This window comes from Cottoperca gobio, chromosome 1 (assembly GCF_900634415.1).
Source record: "Cottoperca gobio chromosome 1, fCotGob3.1, whole genome shotgun sequence".
Taxonomy (NCBI): Eukaryota; Metazoa; Chordata; class Actinopteri; order Perciformes; family Bovichtidae; genus Cottoperca; species Cottoperca gobio.
The window spans coordinates 11864125-11884975 of record NC_041355.1 but is presented as its reverse complement, the minus strand read 5'-3'; the positions used below and the strand labels follow the sequence as shown (position 1 = coordinate 11884975).

General features: G+C 41.8%; 2 protein-coding genes across 3 annotated transcripts in view; both read right to left on the bottom strand.

Moving 5' to 3' along the window:
* Window positions 1–855: 855 nt before the first annotated feature.
* Window positions 856–8256, bottom strand: atg4da (autophagy related 4D, cysteine peptidase a). Of its 2 annotated transcripts, none has more exons than XM_029438212.1 (11): window positions 7861–8256; window positions 6538–6805; window positions 6231–6314; window positions 5412–5585; window positions 4632–4983; window positions 4449–4513; window positions 4178–4329; window positions 3975–4053; window positions 2800–2876; window positions 2476–2595; window positions 856–2162 (listed from the first exon to the last, which is right to left on the bottom strand). In XM_029438212.1, the coding sequence occupies exons 2-11, from the start codon at window positions 6752–6754 to the stop codon at window positions 1983–1985; spliced, it is 1500 nt and encodes a 499-aa protein (XP_029294072.1). In that variant the 5' UTR covers window positions 6755–6805; window positions 7861–8256; the 3' UTR covers window positions 856–1982. The 2 variants fall into 2 exon arrangements, with proteins under 2 accessions (XP_029294072.1, XP_029294079.1); XM_029438219.1 differs by lacking the exon at window positions 7861–8256 and adding an exon at window positions 7134–7379.
* A 942-nt stretch (window positions 8257–9198) lies between these two features.
* The window catches only part of mast1a (microtubule associated serine/threonine kinase 1a), a 46411-nt gene continuing 34758 nt past the window's right edge, over window positions 9199–20851 (bottom strand). The window contains exons 17-26 of the mRNA XM_029433975.1: window positions 20507–20629; window positions 20227–20336; window positions 18224–18387; window positions 16333–16577; window positions 15828–16085; window positions 15511–15743; window positions 14842–14964; window positions 14570–14706; window positions 14229–14416; window positions 9199–13929 (exon numbers count right to left, since the gene is read on the bottom strand). Of these exons, the coding sequence (XP_029289835.1) occupies window positions 12203–13929; window positions 14229–14416; window positions 14570–14706; window positions 14842–14964; window positions 15511–15743; window positions 15828–16085; window positions 16333–16577; window positions 18224–18387; window positions 20227–20336; window positions 20507–20629 (3308 nt within the window). The 3' untranslated portion in view covers window positions 9199–12202. The remainder of the gene's footprint in view (window positions 13930–14228; window positions 14417–14569; window positions 14707–14841; window positions 14965–15510; window positions 15744–15827; window positions 16086–16332; window positions 16578–18223; window positions 18388–20226; window positions 20337–20506; window positions 20630–20851) is intronic.

The window sequence follows — 20851 nt, the reverse complement described above, 5'->3', positions numbered from 1 at the left end:
GTCTTGTTTTTATAATGCAAGTACATTTCTTAGAAATTGCAGACACTGAGGCCTAAAGGCAGCATGAACCCAGGATGATTTTCACAGAATAAAAATGAGTAAACATGCTGCCTATCTCAGTGTAATGATAAACGTCACACACATAATATGCTAAACAAATAAACACATTGCATTGCAATGACCACCTGCAGTATTTCTACAATGGACCTCATCTAAAATAAACTGCCTCTAAACTACAGCAACATCTTACAGTGTTGGAACGGGTACTGTAAGCACCAGATTTGCACTCACGCTGTAACATAGTCGCATTACATGAGAATCAGGTCAAGTCTGGTGCATTTGTTGGAACTTATGCATACATGTTTCTGCCAATACATTTCCATAAAATAAAACAAAACAATTTTTATTTTTTCTAAAAAAAAAGGGACTGGAACAAGAGGTTAATCTAATCCAAAGCCTTTTGTTCTAACAAACTAATACACCTGTTGAATGGCAAACTTATGTTAAACCACAGAGATACTACTTAAGATGGCTATCACACTCAATCACCATGGTAATTAATAAAAAAGCCTTTCTGTCTAAGTTACCATTATCTCACATCCTTAGTTGAGTTCAAAGTGAACAAGCTTGAAACCACAGGACAGCTTCATACGTTGAATGGTGGAAGTTTCCAGTACCGTGTAATTAACAAAAGGAAAACAAACTAATGTTAAACACACTAATCTCTCTGAGGGAATTACATTTTGAAGATGAACATTGCATTGTCAGTGCTTTCTTCCTCTGCCGTGATCAGATAAGAACAAAACAGACTGCACCTTTTCAAAACTGCCAATAGAATATGAGATACAAGTCAAATGTGATTCCAGTGTTTGAAGTTTAATCTGGACAACAAACCAAATAACAGTAGTAGTGCAACTCGCAGTAGTAGCCTTCACTTAGAAAAGGGACAAACTCAACACAAATGACATTGTAACAAAAGCTTTGACAAGTAAAACCCAGAACGTGGACTTAAGTAAAAAGAGCTGTTCTGGGTTTTACTTTGCAAATGTATCCAGGTAACTTTATAATCCTGCTTCAACGGACAAGCAGGTAAAGATAAACATCCCTCTCCAACTGAGGGGATCATTTCTCTTCACACCCACCCTGGGAGCTTCAGTTACTCTTCAGGAGAATAGTTTTCTCGGAGTGTTTTATATTTTTAAAGATCAATTATTAAGTGCCAAAGCATGTGGGAGATCAAGGCCCTCGTCATCTGTGTGATATTCAGGCCAGACTGCAACACTAGAATTAATTCACATCTGTTCCAGATGCTCTTGGAAGAATTTGAAACCTCTGTGAAACTGAACATGACTAAATACATCAGTACACTTATTTAAGACAAACAAATAAACTGCACTAACTCCACTCTCACTCACAATCAAGCACACGTTCTTAAACCCTATAAATAATTTTAAAGAATGAAAAATAAAGAGGAGATGTTCAGCAGGTGATAAATCATACAAGTCAAGAGCAATATCAGGCACCATCCTCACTAAATGTGAGCTAATTAAATATCATGTAGTAGACCGTACAGACCAGGACGAAAACACAGTAGTGAATATTGTGAGTACTTTAAAGCGCTTGATTTTACTCATATATGCTCGACTTTGAGGTTTTCAGGTGTCTGATAAGGAAAATCAAGTATACTTCAAGTGCTTGAAACATTTCCAACCATGATCCATCATGCCTTTGCCCAGTAAAATAATGCTCCATACAGCACTCATTAGTGCTTGTTAGCTTATAATATCCATACACACAACATGTGTTGACAGAAGCTAGACAGTTTTTATTTCCGTTGACAAGTGCAGGCGATAAAGCAAAAAGCGTTATGTCCAACTTGCAGCTGCACCATCAACAGAATCAAGTCCTTCCCTTTGAATGGAAGTGAGAAGTCCTCTTCTGCCCCCTACAGTGAGAGCGAAGAGAGCATCCTCCTCGGTGCCTTACAAGAAGACAAACTCATCACTGTTTCTTCTGTTGTTACTCCTGCCCAGTTTGCCAGGGGGCAGAATGTGGGCTGCAGGTCCACTGTTATTGCTGCTGTGACCCTCAAGCCCATAATCCTGACCCTGGCCCTCTACGAAGGTAAAGATGGGATACTTCTCCTGTGACGATGACAGAGCCTGGGAGGACAACGAAATCAAGTCAACAAAATGTCCTAGAATGTCTCAGTAGACTGACTGAATGAGAAAATGTAATCTCAAGAGAGCACATGAATATTTATCAAATCAACTTACTTTTTACATTGTTTGAGAGACTAAATGAAACTAAAGCTCTGGCTGGCTGGTTCCTAACTGAGTGAAATGGTTAGTCTGTGATTGATATAAAAATGCTGAACCTGTCCTTTAACTGAGTAGTAAGTTCAATTGTTCTCTTCCGTTATCAAAATATATCCAATTTAGAGTCAGGTAGTTGCAGCAAGGTGTAACAACTCACCACACTAACAGCAGAACATAGAGACTCAAAGTCCTTCTTGTTCTTGGCATAAAAGCCAATGGTACAGCTAGGATCCATGCGGGTGAAGGGCATCTTCTTGGGAGAGCTACAGTGGAACGACTAGAGAGTGACAAAAGAAGACAGGTCATACAATAGTTCATGAGAGGACATGTGTTATCTTTAATACAGTCAAAACACTATTGAGCATGAAAGCCACACGGTGTCCAATATGATCTGATAAAAAAGGAGGTGAAAGGTCAGAGGGACTAGAGTGAGAGAGATAGTGACAAAAATGTAGAGCGAGACAAAGATAATGCAACCGACCTCCAGTGAGAAGTTGACTTGTGAGAAATCCACCACAGGCTGGCTGTAGTGAGGGTCCAGATACAGCAGCTGCTCGTCTAACAGACAGAAAGAGGAATTAAACTGCTGGCCGCAGAATCACATGGCCACAGCTTTCTGAGCTCCAAGCGGCACTTTGCCCCTGCTCTGGTGTGTTTTTGACGTTATATAACTGCCATGGTTGAGTGGTGATGCTAACACCAAGTGCTGATGTCAATGATTACTGAGAAGTATATTTTGGGAGGTGTTGCTCGCTTGGTTGATAAGGTCTAAGGTTATCACATGCAGCAGTCGAGTTATTGTTTTGTTCCGACTGTAGTCGCTTTGAAGAGGACAGCGGTACACGATTCCTATACATAATAATTGGACATTTACATTTTAACAGGCCCGTGCATCAATAATGAAAAAAACTTTTGAAGGAGACTTTGTGAGGGATGGTTGTAGCAGAATATATCATTTAGAAAAAACTCAAACAATAGAAAAGAAGCGCTATATAAAAACACAGCTACCGGCTTCACTCTACACCACAGACTCACGGTGCACACTCACACAGCCGAGCCAACCATGAGACAAACATTTGTTTACAAGATTAAAAGGAGGCAGTTTGATATAGTAATCAAAAAGCCTGGGACCAAAACAAATACTGTTTGAATCATTTGCCGATATAGTAATCAAGTCATCTGTGTTCATTTTGGACCTTTTAATGCATAACAACATAAGGGGAAACAAATAAAACAAACTATTTGACATCTGACGGAGGCAAGAAGCACATGCGCACGGGGAAAAGCACCTGTCGCTCTCTTAAAGTGGATAATAATTTGAAAAGCGTTTGAAACAGCTGTTCTGTATTTTTGAAACAGTCAATAACCGTTTCAGTACTTTATATTCATGTAATAAACATACAAATGTTTTTTATATTGGTAATCTGCTTGAGAAATAAATAAAAAACCTTTTGGTTATAATAATCATCAGCTTATAGAGATCTGTTTGACCCTGACAAGCGTGATCATCATATTGTAAAACGTGTTGGGTTCTCTATGGGCCTGGCTCTTGCATGCTGTATCCAAACAACACCAGGCCCTTCCTCTGAATAGCAATACTGTCCTTAAATCCCTTGCCTTCTTATATTCTTTAAAGAAAGAAAGAAAAGTTCTCACCTTGGAAGCCAACAAAGTAAAGTGAATGCTTCGGTTTGCCTCCGATGATTCCAATACAACAGTCCAGCTTTAGGATGTTCTGTTAATCAACAATGTGAGAGAAGACATTTGAGAGAGAACTTGAGTAATGTTTTCCAAGCAAATCGTGTTACAGAATATAAGTGAGCACAGAGGGGTCGATGGTGTGAGCAAAATATTCCGACCTTGACACATTCGATGTAGGATGGGTTGAGGGCCTCCCCTCCGAGCCGTACAGGCACAAATATGATGACAGACTTCCAGGCTTGGCTAGACGGATCAGGAGGACTCTGGCTCAGTGACAGGTCACATAGATTGACCACGTCCTCTTTGTACACTGCAGTGCACAAAAAAAACATACATGTGGGAACAAACACAAACACATTGATACCTCTGAACTGGACTCTCACAAGGAGTAATTATAAAATGTAACAGATATCAGTCTGTTAATCTCACCGGTACAATCCTGAGCCACATATACAGCCAGGTTGTGCAGCACAGAGGTTTTGGCTACTGCTTTCCTGAAAGAAGAAAAAAAACATAACTCCAATCAATGTTTAAGTGCGTCAACGATGTAAATCATTTTAGAAAATAGCAAATCCTCGCTTGTAAAAACAATGCCTCTTTCAACGCCCTTACCGTAGTATGTGTGCCACTATAGAGGGGCCATACCAGTCACCAGCCTTCTTCCCTGAACTTTTGCCGATTTCCACCAGCTGGTGAAGCCCAAAAGGTGCCGGGGGCTGATCCCCGAACCAAGAGACGAGCTTGCGGTGGACGGGCTCCGCCTGCCTGTCCCTGACGGACTCAGGTCTCTTCTTCTGGCTGCATTTTGGTGCGTGATCACTCGCCAGGGACTTTTCGGGGGTGTTGGATCCTCGTGGAGAGCCAAAGGAGGGAATGGGGACCCCACCAGCCCGGGCTGGGGAACGCGGTCTGAACACCTCAAAGTCCACTTCGGTTAACTGCTGAGCATCTGGCCAAGCCCAATCTACAAACACAAAAAGGCTTTTATTTAGCAGCCAAGTACAGCCAGGACAAGTAAAGCTTAGAAAATATGAATACAAAAGGACAAACGGAGCGAGATGAACATTAGAAAACACTAAAGTGTGAAACAGAGCAACCAAAAACTTACAGGAGATGTAGAAAAAGAAAATATGTTTAAACCCTAATGTTGATGCACTGGATTATTATTTGATTAAAAAAGAGGTCAGATCTGTTCGATTATCTGGCTTGAGACAACCTATTCACGTAAGTAAGTACTTTCTGCAGAGAGAATATAATATGAGATTACTGGATCCGTTACACTGAAAAAACAAGGTCAGCCTTTTAAAAAGGTCCCGATTGGCTTACACGTAGCGCTCCTTTGATGAAAGTGTAACTATATATTTTCTGTGTGTAACTGTAAGAGAGACCAACCTCTGGGCATCAAATGGACCAGGAGTCCCTGTGCCAGCAGCATCTGCCCACTGCGCAGCATACAGCCCCAGCCACAGTCTGTGGTCCAGGTGGAGCCATCAAGCTGAGGGAACTCCCTCCTGTAGGTCAGCCAAATCCTGGACACAAAAGCCAGACGAAACCGCTCCACCTCGTCTGAGAGGAGGTGGAGCGGTGGAGGATGAGACCGAGAAAAAGAAAGAGAACTTTTACTCTGTGTTGGTTCAAGGGGTTCATGATTTTTTTATTTAAAGATTATTTGTTTGGTGCTTTTTTTGCCTTTATTGATAGTACAACCAAAGGTATGCAGAGAGCGAGAGAGCGAGAGAGCGAGAGAGCGAGAGAGCGAGAGCGCGAGAGAGCGAGAGCGCGAGAGAGCGAGAGCGAAGACTTGCAGTAAAGGACAGGTGTCGGATTTGAACACGGGCCGCTGGCAAGGACTTAGCCTTAGTACATGGGCCACCCACTCTACCAGGTGGCCCCAAACTGCTCATGAATTTGATCTGATCTTTCTCATGTCTGATAAACATGGGAAAGATCAGTTCAAAAGTCTGTGAAATAAAAAGAGAGGGAAAAGCTTCTTCTTTTTTTTTTGGTCATCTGTTTTGTGTTCTCTGATTGAAACCCAGCAACCTTTCGAAAGGAAAAGGCTTTACACCGCTGTGGTTAACCAACACACACATGACTACAACACCTGGAGTCTCTCTAGAGAAGAAACACAGCAACTACTGGCAGGCACTTTTAATAACGAAGGGATCAACTTTGAGATTTTTAAGATACCTTTGTGCATTTAGAGATTACCTTCACTGTTGAGCAGATAAGAGTGTCCCATGACGGTCACTGGCGATATCTTGTTGAAGGATGTTTTAGACTTAACAGTCCAACCTACAGAAAAAGGAGCAGGGGACATGGAAATTAGCAAAGTAGCCAATGGAGAGAGCTGAATGAGGCTTTGTCAGAAGCTTGACATGTTTTGCAACATGTAGAGCATTTTATCAAACTTAATATACAGTATTCATATACAAAAACAAGCATACATACATAACAAATCACAAGCACATAGACAGAGGCATACACACACACTCTTCCTTCAAGACCAAGTACAAACCATATTTGACGTTGTTCCATGCTGACATCAGTTTGGCTTTCAGTTTGTCCAACTCGTCAGGCTCTCCGGTTGCCTCTCTGCCGTGCTCTGGAGTGTGTGGCGGCCTGAGACCAAAGCTGCCCTGCCGCTCCAGGGGCTGCTGCCTCCGGCTCTCCACCAGCTCGTCCTGCATCACTCCCCCTACGTACTGTACTGCGCTGGGGGAAACTGAGTTCATGCCTCTGAGCACTCAGAGCTGAAGTCTGGTGTTTCTCATTGCAACACAGAACTGACGAGGGGAAGAAAAAGGAGGTAAATTATTGACTGCTGACAGGTGGTCACATCCTTCACTGGACACACTCTTTACACTTTGCTCATCAGAATGAAACTCTTTAACTTCCTTTTTATTTCTCCAAATCGTCATTTTAAGATTCTTACACCCGTCTACTGTATAGAACATATATTGCATGTCTTAAAGAGCGGTCCTCCTCTGTTGATCTTCTTGATGTTTTACTTCTTTAATGGAAAAGTTCTCTGAGGTAGATTAATCCTCTGAAAATCAATACTAATAATCAATTAATCATTAATAATCAATAATGAAAATGTATGTTACTTACATCTCTAGTTGAAAGCACCACAAAAAGTTAGTTAGTAGACCTCAAGTCAAGATTACTACAATTACAAGGCTATAAATTAAAGTTGCATACTCTAAAAAACAGATGTTTTATTTTATGTTATTGTAAAAAGGGAAACGGCACTACAACCAGTATGTAGGCCAAAGGCAAATCATCACTTCCTGAAAAATATAAACAAATGCAACGTCGTCAGTGTTAACTGAAGTCATCTGTCTTCAGCTACTGATTTCACAATGCACGACACACAAAGAAAAGTACCAGTGACTTTCCACCCTGCCCTGACACTGGTGAACAGTAGCACGGTGTGTAGTCTCTGTCTGCACTGATGGGAACATGTACGTGCAGAAAAGTCATGTGATCAGCATTTCACAGCTGGCAACGTTAGGGCTTTTACATCGACTGTGAAGTCATCTGATTATGGTGGCAGTCGTCATTCCTCATCGCAGATCAAGTTACTAAACACACGCGATTACTCACAACACTAACAATGTGGGCGTGAGGACCGAAACTAAGTCAACCCACCTAATTATAACCAACATCCTCACCATATGCATGTGTTTGCCCCCCCCCCGACGACAATGCAATCCAATAAACAACTGATGTAAACACAACACCCAAGCCTAATAATCAAGTGACCGCCGTAATGTTACACCTCCTTTAAACAGCTAATTCACCTACATTAAAGATTCACTAGCTAAAAACTACGTACCTGCTGTAAAAGCCGGTTAAGCTGCTCGACACCTTGTAGTATTTTGACTCATTCCAGCGATGTCCTCACTCTTCATTCACGACTGCAGTCTTCAGATATATTTAATGTACTAGCTTGCTAAGCTAAGCTAAACGTTAGCATTTTTAGACGATAGCCCCCGGCGTTAGCTACCTAGCATTCAAACCAGACTGCCGTAAAATGTTGACTTTTCATCAAAACTAAGCCGATGTCAGTTTGTTACGCGTTCCTCCATCCAACAGAGAAGCTGAGTTTCAACACTGTGGTGAAAATAATCCAGTACATAGCGGGTTTTGTTCCACAGACGAACAACCACTTTAGCGTCCCTGTGACAGCACGAACAGAGGACATTTACTTCCTGTTGTCCTCTCCTGCCACAACGCCATTGGTTGACAATATCTAAGCTACTCGGCTACAAATCACATGACATTACGTGCAAAACAACAAATGCAATTAGTAATGAAGGTTAAAATAACATGTTAGTTAAAATATTATCAATTATTTTGAATGTGACGATACAGTGTATGTATTATTGATGTACTTTAAAATATGTGTATGTCTATATACATATACATATACATATACAGTAAGGGAAATGTTTATATTCACAAAACTTAAGTCATTAATGCTGCCCTATCTTTTAAATTGTTTTTAATTTAAATTGATAGTTATTGTTTTTATTTGTAACTAATAAGAAATGCATGTTAGTAGATCAAATGTACTCAGAGAGTAGTCAATATCCAAAAATGATTTAAAAAATATTATCATTATCTATATAACTTCTGATGTTGCTCATGTATTCCTTCTTTATTAATTGAAATGGTAAGACTGATTATTTGTAAATTCTTATAACTTAATTAATTAACTTAATTAATGCAATGTGTTTGTATAGATATATGTATGATTTGTAATATGAGTGATTGGTGCTACATTTGTCCAATATTTTAGTAAATGTTGATTGAAAAGATTGTATATAACCAGGTTTTAAATAACCTCATGAGGCCTTTTCCACATGTGACATTCCAACTTGTTATAGAAGGAAAAATGTATAATAATTGTTTTTTTTCACCTTGCAAGACGCCGGTTAGCCATGCCTTTGAGCCACAATAGACAATACCAACGGATAAAGCTAAATGTACACACCAAATCAACTTTATTTGTTACATCTGCTATGACATGTTAGGTTTTGTTTTAGCTGTAAACTCATTATTGAGTTTAATATGACCTGCTTGTGTAGCCCAAAAGGTGTTACTGTGATTAGATAATATAAGGGTTGCTGTAGTATTTGTATTAAAGATTATAGACACAAAAGAGTTTTGGAACAAATCTCAGAATTTTATTCCACATACTGCACTTCAGGTGTCTGCATTTGAATCACATCTATCACAAACAAAAATGCCCCATGGTACAAATAAATACACTTTCAGTGAACAGAGAAATGTGGAATGTTTTTATACTAGGACTTTTGTGTTTATTTGTAGAATCCATATTAGTATAGAGTATATTTTCTTCGAAGTAACTTACGAATAATACCAGCAAATGAAGATTTTTTTTCTTTCAAATAAAGTGCATTTATACTACTCTCTGTCAATCACAAAAAGAAAAAAGAAATTCTCGAACATGTAACACTAGCATAGACACCATTGATTGGGAAAAGGCCTGAAAGTGGGCATAATAGCTGTATAAGATTACATTACAGTTAGTTTTCTAATCAGGTGATCAGAGCTGACCTGATGACTCATTTATTACATCAAGATATAAAAGAAGTCCTTCCTATCAGTCGAATATATAAGACAGTATATTATATTAAAAATGTAAATCCCTATTCCAGAAGATATAATTAACAGTCACATGAAGAACACAACAGAAAAAGAATAAATGCATGTTTCAAGTGTCCATTTGATAATTACTGCAAACATTTTATCATTAAAAACATAAATGCATATTCAGTAACCCTATGGCTAATAACATCCATTCTGCAGTATTTTAGTGGTCTTGGCTTCGTTACAGAAATTAACATTTTATGGAAACATGTTTAACAGTGGATGTTTTTGAACCACTGGAGGGCAGTAGAGTACAATGCCAAATGAAAAAAGAAACTGGTTAGTGCATGTGCCTTGCTAATGTAAAATCATTGTTAGATTCAAGGATGGAATACTAACAGCATCCTTTTAAATACGTTTAAATCAATATATATTGTGTTAAAGATGCATTAAGAAATGTGTTGTTGTATTAATCACTGCTTTTGTTAAAAGATAAGCCAATACCACAAAAATCAACTTCCCACTTTGTGGCTGTGCATAGCTTTTAGCCACTTCCAGCTCATTCTTTTAGTTTTTCCGACAGATGGTGTAAAACAATCAGCAACCGCTCCCAGCACAACTGCACATTTAGTACCTGACGTAAAACAGTTGGAGAACAAACTTTAGACTAGAAAATTAATTTCAGTCTTTGAACTTCTGCCTCTGTGTGAAGTTGCTGTTGTTGGTTGAATCAGTTTACATTTGTAGAGCTTAGAAGAATCAAAGTTGTTTTAATCAAAGTACTGTTGTGAGACGTATCAAATCATAGATGGATTAAATGATTTAACACCTATACTTTCTTCCATAAATCAGCTAGTAGCAGTATTGTGACATGTCGACACACACAGCTGAACATGAGTTGCATAAGATTATGTACACTGGATAGTTACTGAGAATGAATTACTGAGGAGATTAATACGACCAGTGGGAGAAGAGCACAAGTTGTTTTTCCGGAGAACATTTTATCCTTCTCAGCACTCTTACGGAGATTATTGATTCAAAAACCTTTATCAGTATGTTATATAGCACAATGTGAGCGTTACATGGATCAATCCTGACTACTTAACAATCTAATACAGTCATTCTGATTATACTGCAGATAAACTTGTGTGATATACTGTACCATGCCCATATCCACAAACCCTACCTTAGCTATAGAGCCCTTTAACAAACACATGACATTATGCTACATCCATGACTGCCTGCTTTTCCTGTTTTGGCTCAAAACAACATATGGATTCACTATATATGTGCTTACAATTCTTTTTTTTCTTTTTTTAAATATCCACACAAGTTATCATCACTATGCCTGTGTGATTTGTTAATACAGTAGCAGAGTTCAGCAAAGCCTGTAACTGTTACTGCATGGTTCTGCTGCCAGTTTTTGTCATGATGTCCCTTGCTTCAGTAAAATTACTCCTTGAAAAGACACACACATTCTCACACACTTCTTAACTCACTCACGCGCAAACACACTCATGTCCCAATTTATGGACCACGGTTTTAAATGCATGAAAATTAGCTGCTGACACTGCTGCCTCCTGTGGTAATGTGAGTGTGTGTACATGTGTTTATGTGTCGGCTGCAGTCGGAGGCATGTGGAGAAAAGGGCTGTGGTAGCCCTCCTGTGAAGGGGAGATAAGCGCTGAGCCTGAGCTCTGTCAAACATGCTTTCCTCTGCAGAAGGACACAGCCTTCAAGAACCACCAGAAATAGACCCAAGGTGGCTTCACACTCACACACTCACACTCACACTCTCACACACACACACACACACACACACACACACACACACACACACACACACACACACACACACATCCCCTGCGACAGACAGAGCTAGACAGTGCTTGACGTGACATCCACTGACAGAGTGCCTGCTTTGGTTTTGTCTGACCGTGCACAGCAACTCAGTAAACTGCTGGATGAAGAAGAAAATTAGCTTAATCATCTTGTTGCTTGCTTTTCCCGCTGAAGCCAAACTGAGGCTGCGTGTCAGTTGTGTTGTTCGATGCAAAATTACAATTTGACTGTGACTCAGTTCATCATTGTCCTGTTTGATGAGCAGTAAAAGAACAAAGGGCAGGTTAAAAGACATGAATAGAGTGACTGGATTTGGTATTCACAGTTTTCAGCATGTTTTGATCGGTAAAGCACTTTTTGACCTTCTTGTCCCTATAATAGATGTACAGTACATACCATATGACATGCGTTCACATAGACCCACACACATATACATCTGATAAAGTGTTCCACATTACATTAAGAGTCTTCTTATTAAATACTTTATAATAGAAAATCAACAGATAATGCACCTTAACAGTAGATTATTTCTCTCCTGGGTTTAAGTTAGAATCAGTCAATGATTGGAATCAATAAATAATATTTTATATACTCTGAAACTGGAATGTTCATTGTTTTTAAGTGCTTGACTTCTGTTGCGGTGTTCATCCAAAAAAGGCATCTTTTTTTATTTTCTTATTTTGTTTTTTACTAAAGTCCCATTTAGGGACCCCATGGGGTCACATTTTCGACTGGCTGCTACCTGTTGCAGCCCTCTCTAGTGGTGAGCCAGCAGGACTTTGGGTCACCACTGCAGCCCCAACAACCACTCGACCTCCAGCAGGAGTGTCAGACTTTCCTACTATGCCTCCGTGCCTCTCCTCCGCTGCCTTAGTCTGCTGGTCTTTGCTCTTGGACGCTTCCTGGGAGCCAAGCTTTATTGGTCCGAGGACATTTTTGGCCACAGTGGTCAGCTGGCTGACAAAGCTTGTCTTGTCGCCAGGGGAGACAGGCCGCGACTTACAGAGGGAAGGTCCGCAGAGGGAGGGAGCGACAGAAGTCGGGGAGGGAGAGGGAGAAGGCGAATGCTCCTCTACCACCTCCAGGCGACATTTGTCCTCCCAGTCAAGGGTTCCCCGGTAGCAGTTGACAGGACCAAGTCCCTGCCTCACCTTGCCAAGCGAGAGTGGCTGCCCATGTGGGGGGACGGCGGGAGCGAGAACGCGAGCTAGGAGTTTGGGGCTTTTGGAGCCGAAGTCTGGAGTCCTCGAGTCAATGCTCTCTGCTCCAGCCTTTCTCAGGCTATCCCCCATACCTGATGGTTTAAAGATTTTGTTAATGCTGAGAGGACCCGCTTTCACTGTCGCGTTGATGCCGATGGATTTATCAGGACTAGAAGCAGAGCTCCTGGTGAAGGCAGCACCAAGTAAACCGGGCCTGCTCTTGTTGTCTCCTTCTTGCTTTGGTTCAGTTCTGCCCCATAGCTGCTCCTGGGGATCTTTACTATTAGATAACACACTTTTAACTGCCATGTGATCTTGCTGTTTTGAAGTCAAATCTGCCAAACTCTGGGAGATCTTTTCAAGTCCCTTCTGACCACCTAGAATTCCTGTCGTTTTGGGAGGGGAGTTGGAAGCTGTAGCTTTAGTGGTTTCTGCACTTAGTCTGGAGCTCTGGCCAGCCTGCGAGCTAAAGGGCAGATCACTTGTATGAGGTTTTCTTGTTAAGGATGATTGGGATACTGTTGCTCCAAGCCGACCCAATCTCGCCAGGACTGTCCCTGTATCAGTTTCCCTTTCTTTCTCCCTTTCCCTTCCTCTCTCCCTCTCTTCCCTCTCCCTCCCAGCCAGCAGCGTATCCCTGCTAAGTGGTGACTCCTGTCTCCCAAGTCTCCTCACAGGCTTCAGCACACCAGTCTCTGGGCTTGTAGAGGATGAGGGCAGGGGTGGAGGATTAGGAGGGAAGTTTTCCCCATCTGTCTCCAACAGGCTCTGGAGGCCAAGCTCACAGAGGAAGGCATCCTTACGGTACTCAGAGTGCTGCACCTCCAGGCTGTGCTTCCTCAGCGGACCCCCCAGCCCTCCTGTAGAACTAGACTGGATCAGAGGCGAGCCTAGCTTCTCCGCTGACTGCACCCGTTTGAGAAGAGGTGATCGAGGGGGTTCAGCACTCTTGGGCCTGGGACGGACCACCGGCGGCGAGGAGTGGAGCTTCACAGGAAAGGACTGCGTGGTGTTGGAGCTCCCCACAGTGTGGCCAGGCAACGGTGGAGGCGAAGACTGGGTAGGGGAGGGTGTGTGGGCGAGCGGGGACAGGGGGATGTTACCTGCAGACTTACAACGGGCAGAGCGATACTGGCGGTGGAGTTTAGGGGAGAGGCCGTGCAGAGAGCTGGGCCTCATGTGCTGAGAGGGAGCGGGGGAGTTTGGAGTACTAGAGGCTGGAGAGCTGCTCTGGGAGGAGGCACCTAAAGGAACACAGAGAGCAGAAAAGATCAATTAAGATAAAAAGAACAAAACTTTTAATTTAAGAGTAAAGAGAATTGCGCTTTTAGGGCTTGTACAATTTCTGTCTCACTCTCCTAGCCATACGCTGTGTTTTGGAAGTCAATTTGGATAGCTTCCAATTCTATTTTCTATAAGTATGTCTAGTTGTTATAACTGCATATAGTGTATAGTATTTAAACAAATATGTGTAATGTGAATTGATCTCAGACCATTTGTATTTGAACACTTTTATGTGCATCGTTTATTTCCAGTGTCCTACCCAGGTATGAGGACTCAGGGGTGGAGCGGTAGCCCTGAGTCGGGGACCGGGCAGACAAGCTGTGAGTTGGGGAGCCAGGAAGACTCTCACTGGAGGACAGAGAGCGATTCAAACAGGACAGGCTGCGGCTGGTGTGCAGCAGATTGGACTGCTTAGTGATCTTACGGAACAAGGAGCTACGCTTCTTACTGCAGAACAGACAGACAAAGAAGAGAAAGTACAAGTAGATTTTATGCTAATACATTTGACACTTAAGTTATATACCAGTGGCTTTGCCATTATTACCATTTTCTGAAGCATAGTAAAACTTGTGTTGTCCAGTTACAATGAGAATCAACTACCTGTCCTGGCCGTCCTTGCCCATGGTCCTCTTGTTTCGTCGGGCCATCTTACATTTGTAGCTGGCCTTGCGGGCAGGACCCACTTTAATGGAGGTGTTCTCAAAAGGCGTGGTCGTCACCGTCACCTTGTTTCCACTCTACACAGATCAATGACATTAAATCATTTCTACATTGAACCTTATAATTATGAACTCAGAGTTACATGGGAGAATTACACAGAAATATTGATATATCTAATATACAGTACAACTGAGAATAAATATGCTGCCTACCTTGAGGATGAGCTCTACCACTTCAGTGTGGACCAGACCGTGGACAGACTCCCCGTTGACGTGGGTGATGAGGTCACCGGCACACAGGCCAGCTTCCTGGGCGGGGCCGCTGTCCTCCACATGCTGCCAAGTAACACAAAACATTCAAGTTCATAACAGGGCAAAATCACTTACATGCAAACATTCAGAGTGCAGTGTTTTAATCTTAGACAGTAGTTTGAAAGACTGAACAACAATTAACCCTAAAATAAGCCTGAACCTTTCCAGTTCATACGGTCTACATTTGTGTCAGATTTGAGGAAAGCATTAATGATTGTTTACCTTATTTTGGCTATAAATAATAGTTTGTTATGTTTGTTATTATATAATAAATACAACATATTTAACTTGTAAAGAGAAAACACATGCCAGTAGATTATGTTATTAGTTATTAGGTTATGTCTGATCTTACAACATATTTAACTGTTGAAATGTGAAGTCAATTAACTCCTCTACAGTTTTAGATATTGCAGACATCTCATCCTCTTTTGCACTTTTGATTCACTGATCCTTTTTAATGCTGCGTGAACTTTAAAAAGCACACTCAAAAGTCACAGCACAAGCCGTCCCTCATTATGTGATGTCACAGACTTCAGCTCTAGTACAAAACATCTCCAAATAATTTCTTACCCAAACAATGTGATGCACGCTGTAGATATCACTGTCTCCAATGTAGACCCTGATGGCCCTGAGAGTAAAGCCGTACTTCTTTCCAGCGCGATGGATAGTGATAGGAGAGCGCAGCGCGCTGACTGCCGGGCAGAAGTCTCTGCTGGGTGAAGAGTCCCGGGACGAGGGGTTGGAGGAGAAAGAGTGGGGAGACATGGGGCTGGCCAGCGGAGAGAAGCCGCCATGCTGTTCCACTGGAGACAAATGAGATTCTGTGTTAGTGTGCCACAAACTAATACTTCCAACAGGATTTCTAGTCTTTCTTTTGTGCAGCTCACCTGATGGGATGATGACAGACAGGGCAGTGGCAGAGGCTGACTTGATGACCTTGTTTCCAGCCCTGGAGTTACGTTTCTCTCCCTCACCAGACAAATGCTGATGGCGCGCCCTGCGGAGCACCAGGTCATTGGTGGCCCGGGGCCCCAGAGGGTCATACAGGGGAGTGATCACGTCATGACTGGCTGCTGCAGGACCTGAGGATAATGTGGCGATGGCCGTGGTAACTCCTGGTGTCTCTCCATGTCGAGGGGATTTGTCTATGAGGATATATATATATAGTTATTTAAATTTAAACTAGCATTTAGATGTGAAAATAGTAATGCTATAATTTGTCCAGCTGCCCACTGACTCAGCATTAGTCATCTGATGAGGTATTACAGGCGGCTTTACCACCCCCTTGCTTTCTCTGTCTGCTTTATTATGTCCCTATCTCCCTCTCACTCATTTCTGGTCCTATTCCCTCTCCACCCCCATAACCGTTCACTACGTCAGATACTAACACACCTGCTCCGTTGATCTCCTTCAGACTGTTCCTCTGCTCCAGGAGGGTCGGTGAGGGGACACTCGTCCCATCCAGTGAGGTTCCACGGACCTTGATGGGCGCCTGGCGGGACAGGAAGTCTGGCTCACCGTCTAGGGGCGAGGCAAAACGATGTGTATCCATCAGTGCTGAGAAGCGTCGGCGAGCACCAAGAGGAGGGCTCGCATCCCCCTCCATGTAGAGGGACTCTGAACAAGACAGGCGCTTCCTGTAAGAGAAGGACACAGAAACACAGTCATATAAGAAAATACAAACAGTGTTCTCTCTGTAAGAAACTAAGAGCCATGATATCACCTAAATCAGCAGAATTCCTCTGGGGATCATGAATGTCTGTACATAATGACATGTCAATCACAGCTGCAACTATTAGATGAATAATCAATTAGTAGGTCAACAGAAAATAAATAGCCAATTATGTTGATAATCCATTAATCGTTAAAGTAATTTGTCATGTAAAAACGACAGAAATGCTGTTTTCATCCTCTCACAAATTAAGATTTCCTGCTTTTCTCTTTATTGTATCAAATTAAACCTAATATCTTTGGATTTTGCCAGACAATACAAAACATTTAAAGACATCACTTGGACTTTGCAGCCCTACTGGCAATCCATCAAACAGTTGTTGAGATATTTCAATCAAGACCAAAGTGGTGGCCCAGCGGTCAACGTGCTGAACTCTGCACCAAGGTGACACCACGGGAGGAAAGAAACGCAATCAATCACACCATGCGTTTTGTTCAGTAACACTGAATGTAAAAGTAGCTTTTGTTAGTTTACACGTAAACTCCACAGGGCACATTTAATTTAAGAAATGAATTAATATGATGAGCTGTAGCCAAAAAGCAATCATAGCTGGCGAGATACTGATAATTCATACTTGATATGGGTGGGTGAAAATCCAATATGTTGGTAAAAAATGATGAGCCACCTTCACTGCATCAAATGTTCTAACCATTATAAATGCAGAATGTATAAATAACTGATTTTATTTAACATGTGAAAGCAGAGAGATTGAAATCCAGACATATGCTTCCTAAATATTGAGGTGAAATGGAATTATGAGAAGTAATGGCAATCTGTTTCTGCTGTATGCTCTCAATCGGCAATGTGTCAGCTAATAATATGCGGTCTGGACTCAGCAGATTGTACCTTTTGTGAGCTGCTCCGAAGCACGACAAGCAAAGCAACAGAGCAGAATTATGTTTAATGAGTCCAGGATGAGAGTTCATCTTTCATTTAGGAAGGTTAAAAACTAAAAGTCTTCATGCAAGGTAATGAGAGGTTTCTTTTTTTCATTAATAAGAGTAGCATTAAATAATTAAGTAAATAATTATCCTTTTGTATGTTTTCATTGGAAAATGAAGCACTGGATGTGAGTGAGAAACGCAGCTACCTTTGCATAATTATCAACAAATCATGGAAAGTGACACATCAGAGGCATATTGGGCTTCTGTGAGTCATATGAACCAGCCAACCAATTCCACTTTCCTACTTTCCAAACTTTGCAGAGGTGGGATATGATGCCTGTTGTTGACTCAAAGTGTCAACATTGATGTCAGTGAGATAGAAAGCAAAGTTATTCAGGCACATTGGGGTATGTGACAGCGAGGCTGCTGAAAGACAAAATCATTTCAGGAAACCACCTTCTGAACACCCTCAGTCCTATCTTAAAGGGACAGTTCAGACTCCAAAATCAAAAATACATGTTTTTCTTCTTACCTGAAGTTCTATTTATCAATCTAGATTGTCTTGGTGTGAGTTGCCGAGTGTTGGAGATGTCAGCCGTATACAGAGCACCCCTACCTTTGCACACATGCCTCTACAACCCCTCAGTCAATAATGCCCACCACTCACATCTCGGGGGATCCGGTCCTCCAGCTCTTGTCTCTCATGCTGAAGCTGCCTAGGCTCTCTCTCTTGGTCACCTTGTCCTCCCGTGGGCCCTTGTGCTCCCGACGGGACACAGAGGTCGTAGCTTTCTGCTCCAGCTGAGACAGATGCTCCATGCTGCTGTAAACCTGCAGGGGGACACAGTCAGATCAATCCTCATTTGGTCTGTTTGTAGTTATTAACAGCTCTGGGAAAATGTAGCTGGTGAGTTGTAGTTACAGCTTTACTATATTATTTTTGCTTTTGTTACAGATATCAGATATGTGCTATGTATCAGGCTGATATCTGCCTAATATATAGAGCTACTGTTATTCACTACTTTCATGAGGATTTTCTTCAGTTTAGTTTTGATATATTTGTATGTCCAACAAGAGGAAAATCTTTTTGGAACAAGGTATTTGTTTTATTATGTAACCTTTATTTATACAGCTAATCTCATTGAGACACAGGTTCTCATTCTCAAGAGAAACCTGGACAAGACACAACAGCAATAAGACACAAAGTTAGACAAACCGGATATTCATACAAAAACAAAATGATAAAAGTCATAAAAGTGCTAGTTTAAAAACTCTGTACAAGAGCAAACCCCCGCAGGAACTCTCTCCTTCCATAAAGCATGACAAACATAAAACAAGTCAAGTGCTGGTGCTATTCATGCAATGTGAAATACAATAAAAGGTTCATAAAAGCAAAGAAAAACAGCTACTTATGGTATTAGAATTAAGAATTATTAGAAACCTGTATATCTGACCAGGAAATGTCAAACTCTTTAAAGAAGAATCAATTGTACACATTAAAGTGTGTATGCAGGTCTGGGGAAGTACTACTGCATATGTGTACAAAGCCTTTAGTGAACTGGAGAAGCTGAAACCGCCTGTGCTTTTTGTTAAAAATTCATCATTGCTGCTCTACAATAATACATTATAATGAATTAAATACGTGTGTTGTTCGCTGCAGACCTCATTATGTGTGTGTATTCAGCAGAGGTCTTTGTTCACCTGCGAGGCCACTCAACAGCCCTTTACCGTAACTTCAAATACATCTAAAATGTAATTGAAATTTAGCCCCTCAATGAGGCACTTTCCTTTTTCTGAAGAGCTCCTTCACAATCTCACAGGCCAAACCACAGAGTGTGGACCAGGTGAGAGACAGAGGGAAGACAGATGGAAAGAGAGCAAGTGAGAGAGAGAGGGTGGTCGGAAGTGGGAGAGAGTTGAAAGAGAACAAAAAACGACAGCATGAGGTGAGAAAATCCCACCCGAGAGAGAAAGTGTGACAAGAAGAAAACGCTGGCACACTGAGAGAGAGAGTCACAGAGAGTTGGCCACGGAGAGAGTGAGTGAGAAAAGGATGACAGATTGTCATTAAACACACATCTGTAGAAACAAGGCCTCGAGATTAAAGGTACGTGGGGCTCTGTGTGGCTTAAAATAGAAACTGAAGACAGAAGGAATAAGAAGGAACGGTGTTACGCTCAATCCACGGTAGCCCGTATTCAGAAACTGTGCCTTCCAGCGAGCCGTCAGGACTTTTGTAAGTTTGTGATGTCACAACTATAGAGACAATAGATAGAAAGTGCCGTTAAAGTCATTCCCCGGCTGCAATGACGGAGCAGAGACGCAACAGCCCATGTGCCCGAAGACCCCAAAACGTTGATCAATCAGAGCAGACTGGGCTTTATTGGGGAGGGGGGCTTAAAGAGACAGATGCTAATACAGGTATATCCAGTATGAGAAAAATACTAGGTTTTTTATGTAAACATGTTATAGTAGAAACACAAAATGCAAGTATGTCCCTGAAAATGAGTATAATATATCCTCCTCATACAATCCTGTCAATAATCTCGAGTGCCTTGTGACAAAATATAACAGGTTGGCACAGTGAGAAAAAACGAAAACAGAGTCAAGTGACAGAGAGAGTAGGAGAGAGATGAAAGAGGAGAGGATGGTAGAGAGACAAAGTCAAACCTTGCTGAAGCGAGGAGAACAGGAAGAGAACTGTCTGATCTCCACCGGCTCATCGTCATTGGTGTCATCCTCGTCGTACGTATTGATGTGATGATACCGATCAGCGCGGGCTGGCAGGGGAGAGGAGAGAGGAGATGAAATATACGAGCTGTCAGTTCAACATGAAAACTGCATTTCTGAAAACTTGAACGGTGTCAGAAAATTATGGACAGACAACCCATAAAGCTAATAGTGATGTAACTGCTGCACTTTACAGACACATACATCCAGAGGAACCTACTATCAAAGTAGCTGGTGTCCTCCTCTGACTCCAGGTGAGGGATGAACTCTGCCTTCTGTCTCAGCAGACTGTTCCAGTCCAGCTCTGTGAAGAACCCGTGCTGCTTCACCTCAAACGCTCCGCCTGGTGGCACAAACACAACCAGCCTCACTCAAAACACAGTTTGGATGGACAGAATATTTAAAGCTGCCTAAATGTATGTGAAATGGAGTCTCATAGTGACTAACCTACAGAGAATTATCACCCCAATGGGATGTTTCCCTCAGCTCTACGGAGCGTTCAGATAATTGTTTTGGCCCATAGCGTAACTGTTTTGCTTCACTCTCACTCCTAGCATCAGTCTCG

Excerpts from the sequence above, each read along its gene's own strand:
- atg4da (XM_029438212.1), bottom strand. The coding sequence starts at position 6,754 with ATGAACTCAGTTTCCCCCAGCGCAGTACAGTACGTAGGGGGAGTGATG. Across the intron at positions 5,586-6,230 it reads TTATCTGCTCAACAGTGAAG|ACGAGGTGGAGCGGTTTCGT; the intron begins GTAATCTCTAAA and ends ACCTCCTCTCAG. Across the intron at positions 4,514-4,631 it reads ATAGTGGCACACATACTACG|GAAAGCAGTAGCCAAAACCT; the intron begins GTAAGGGCGTTG and ends TTCTTCTTTCAG.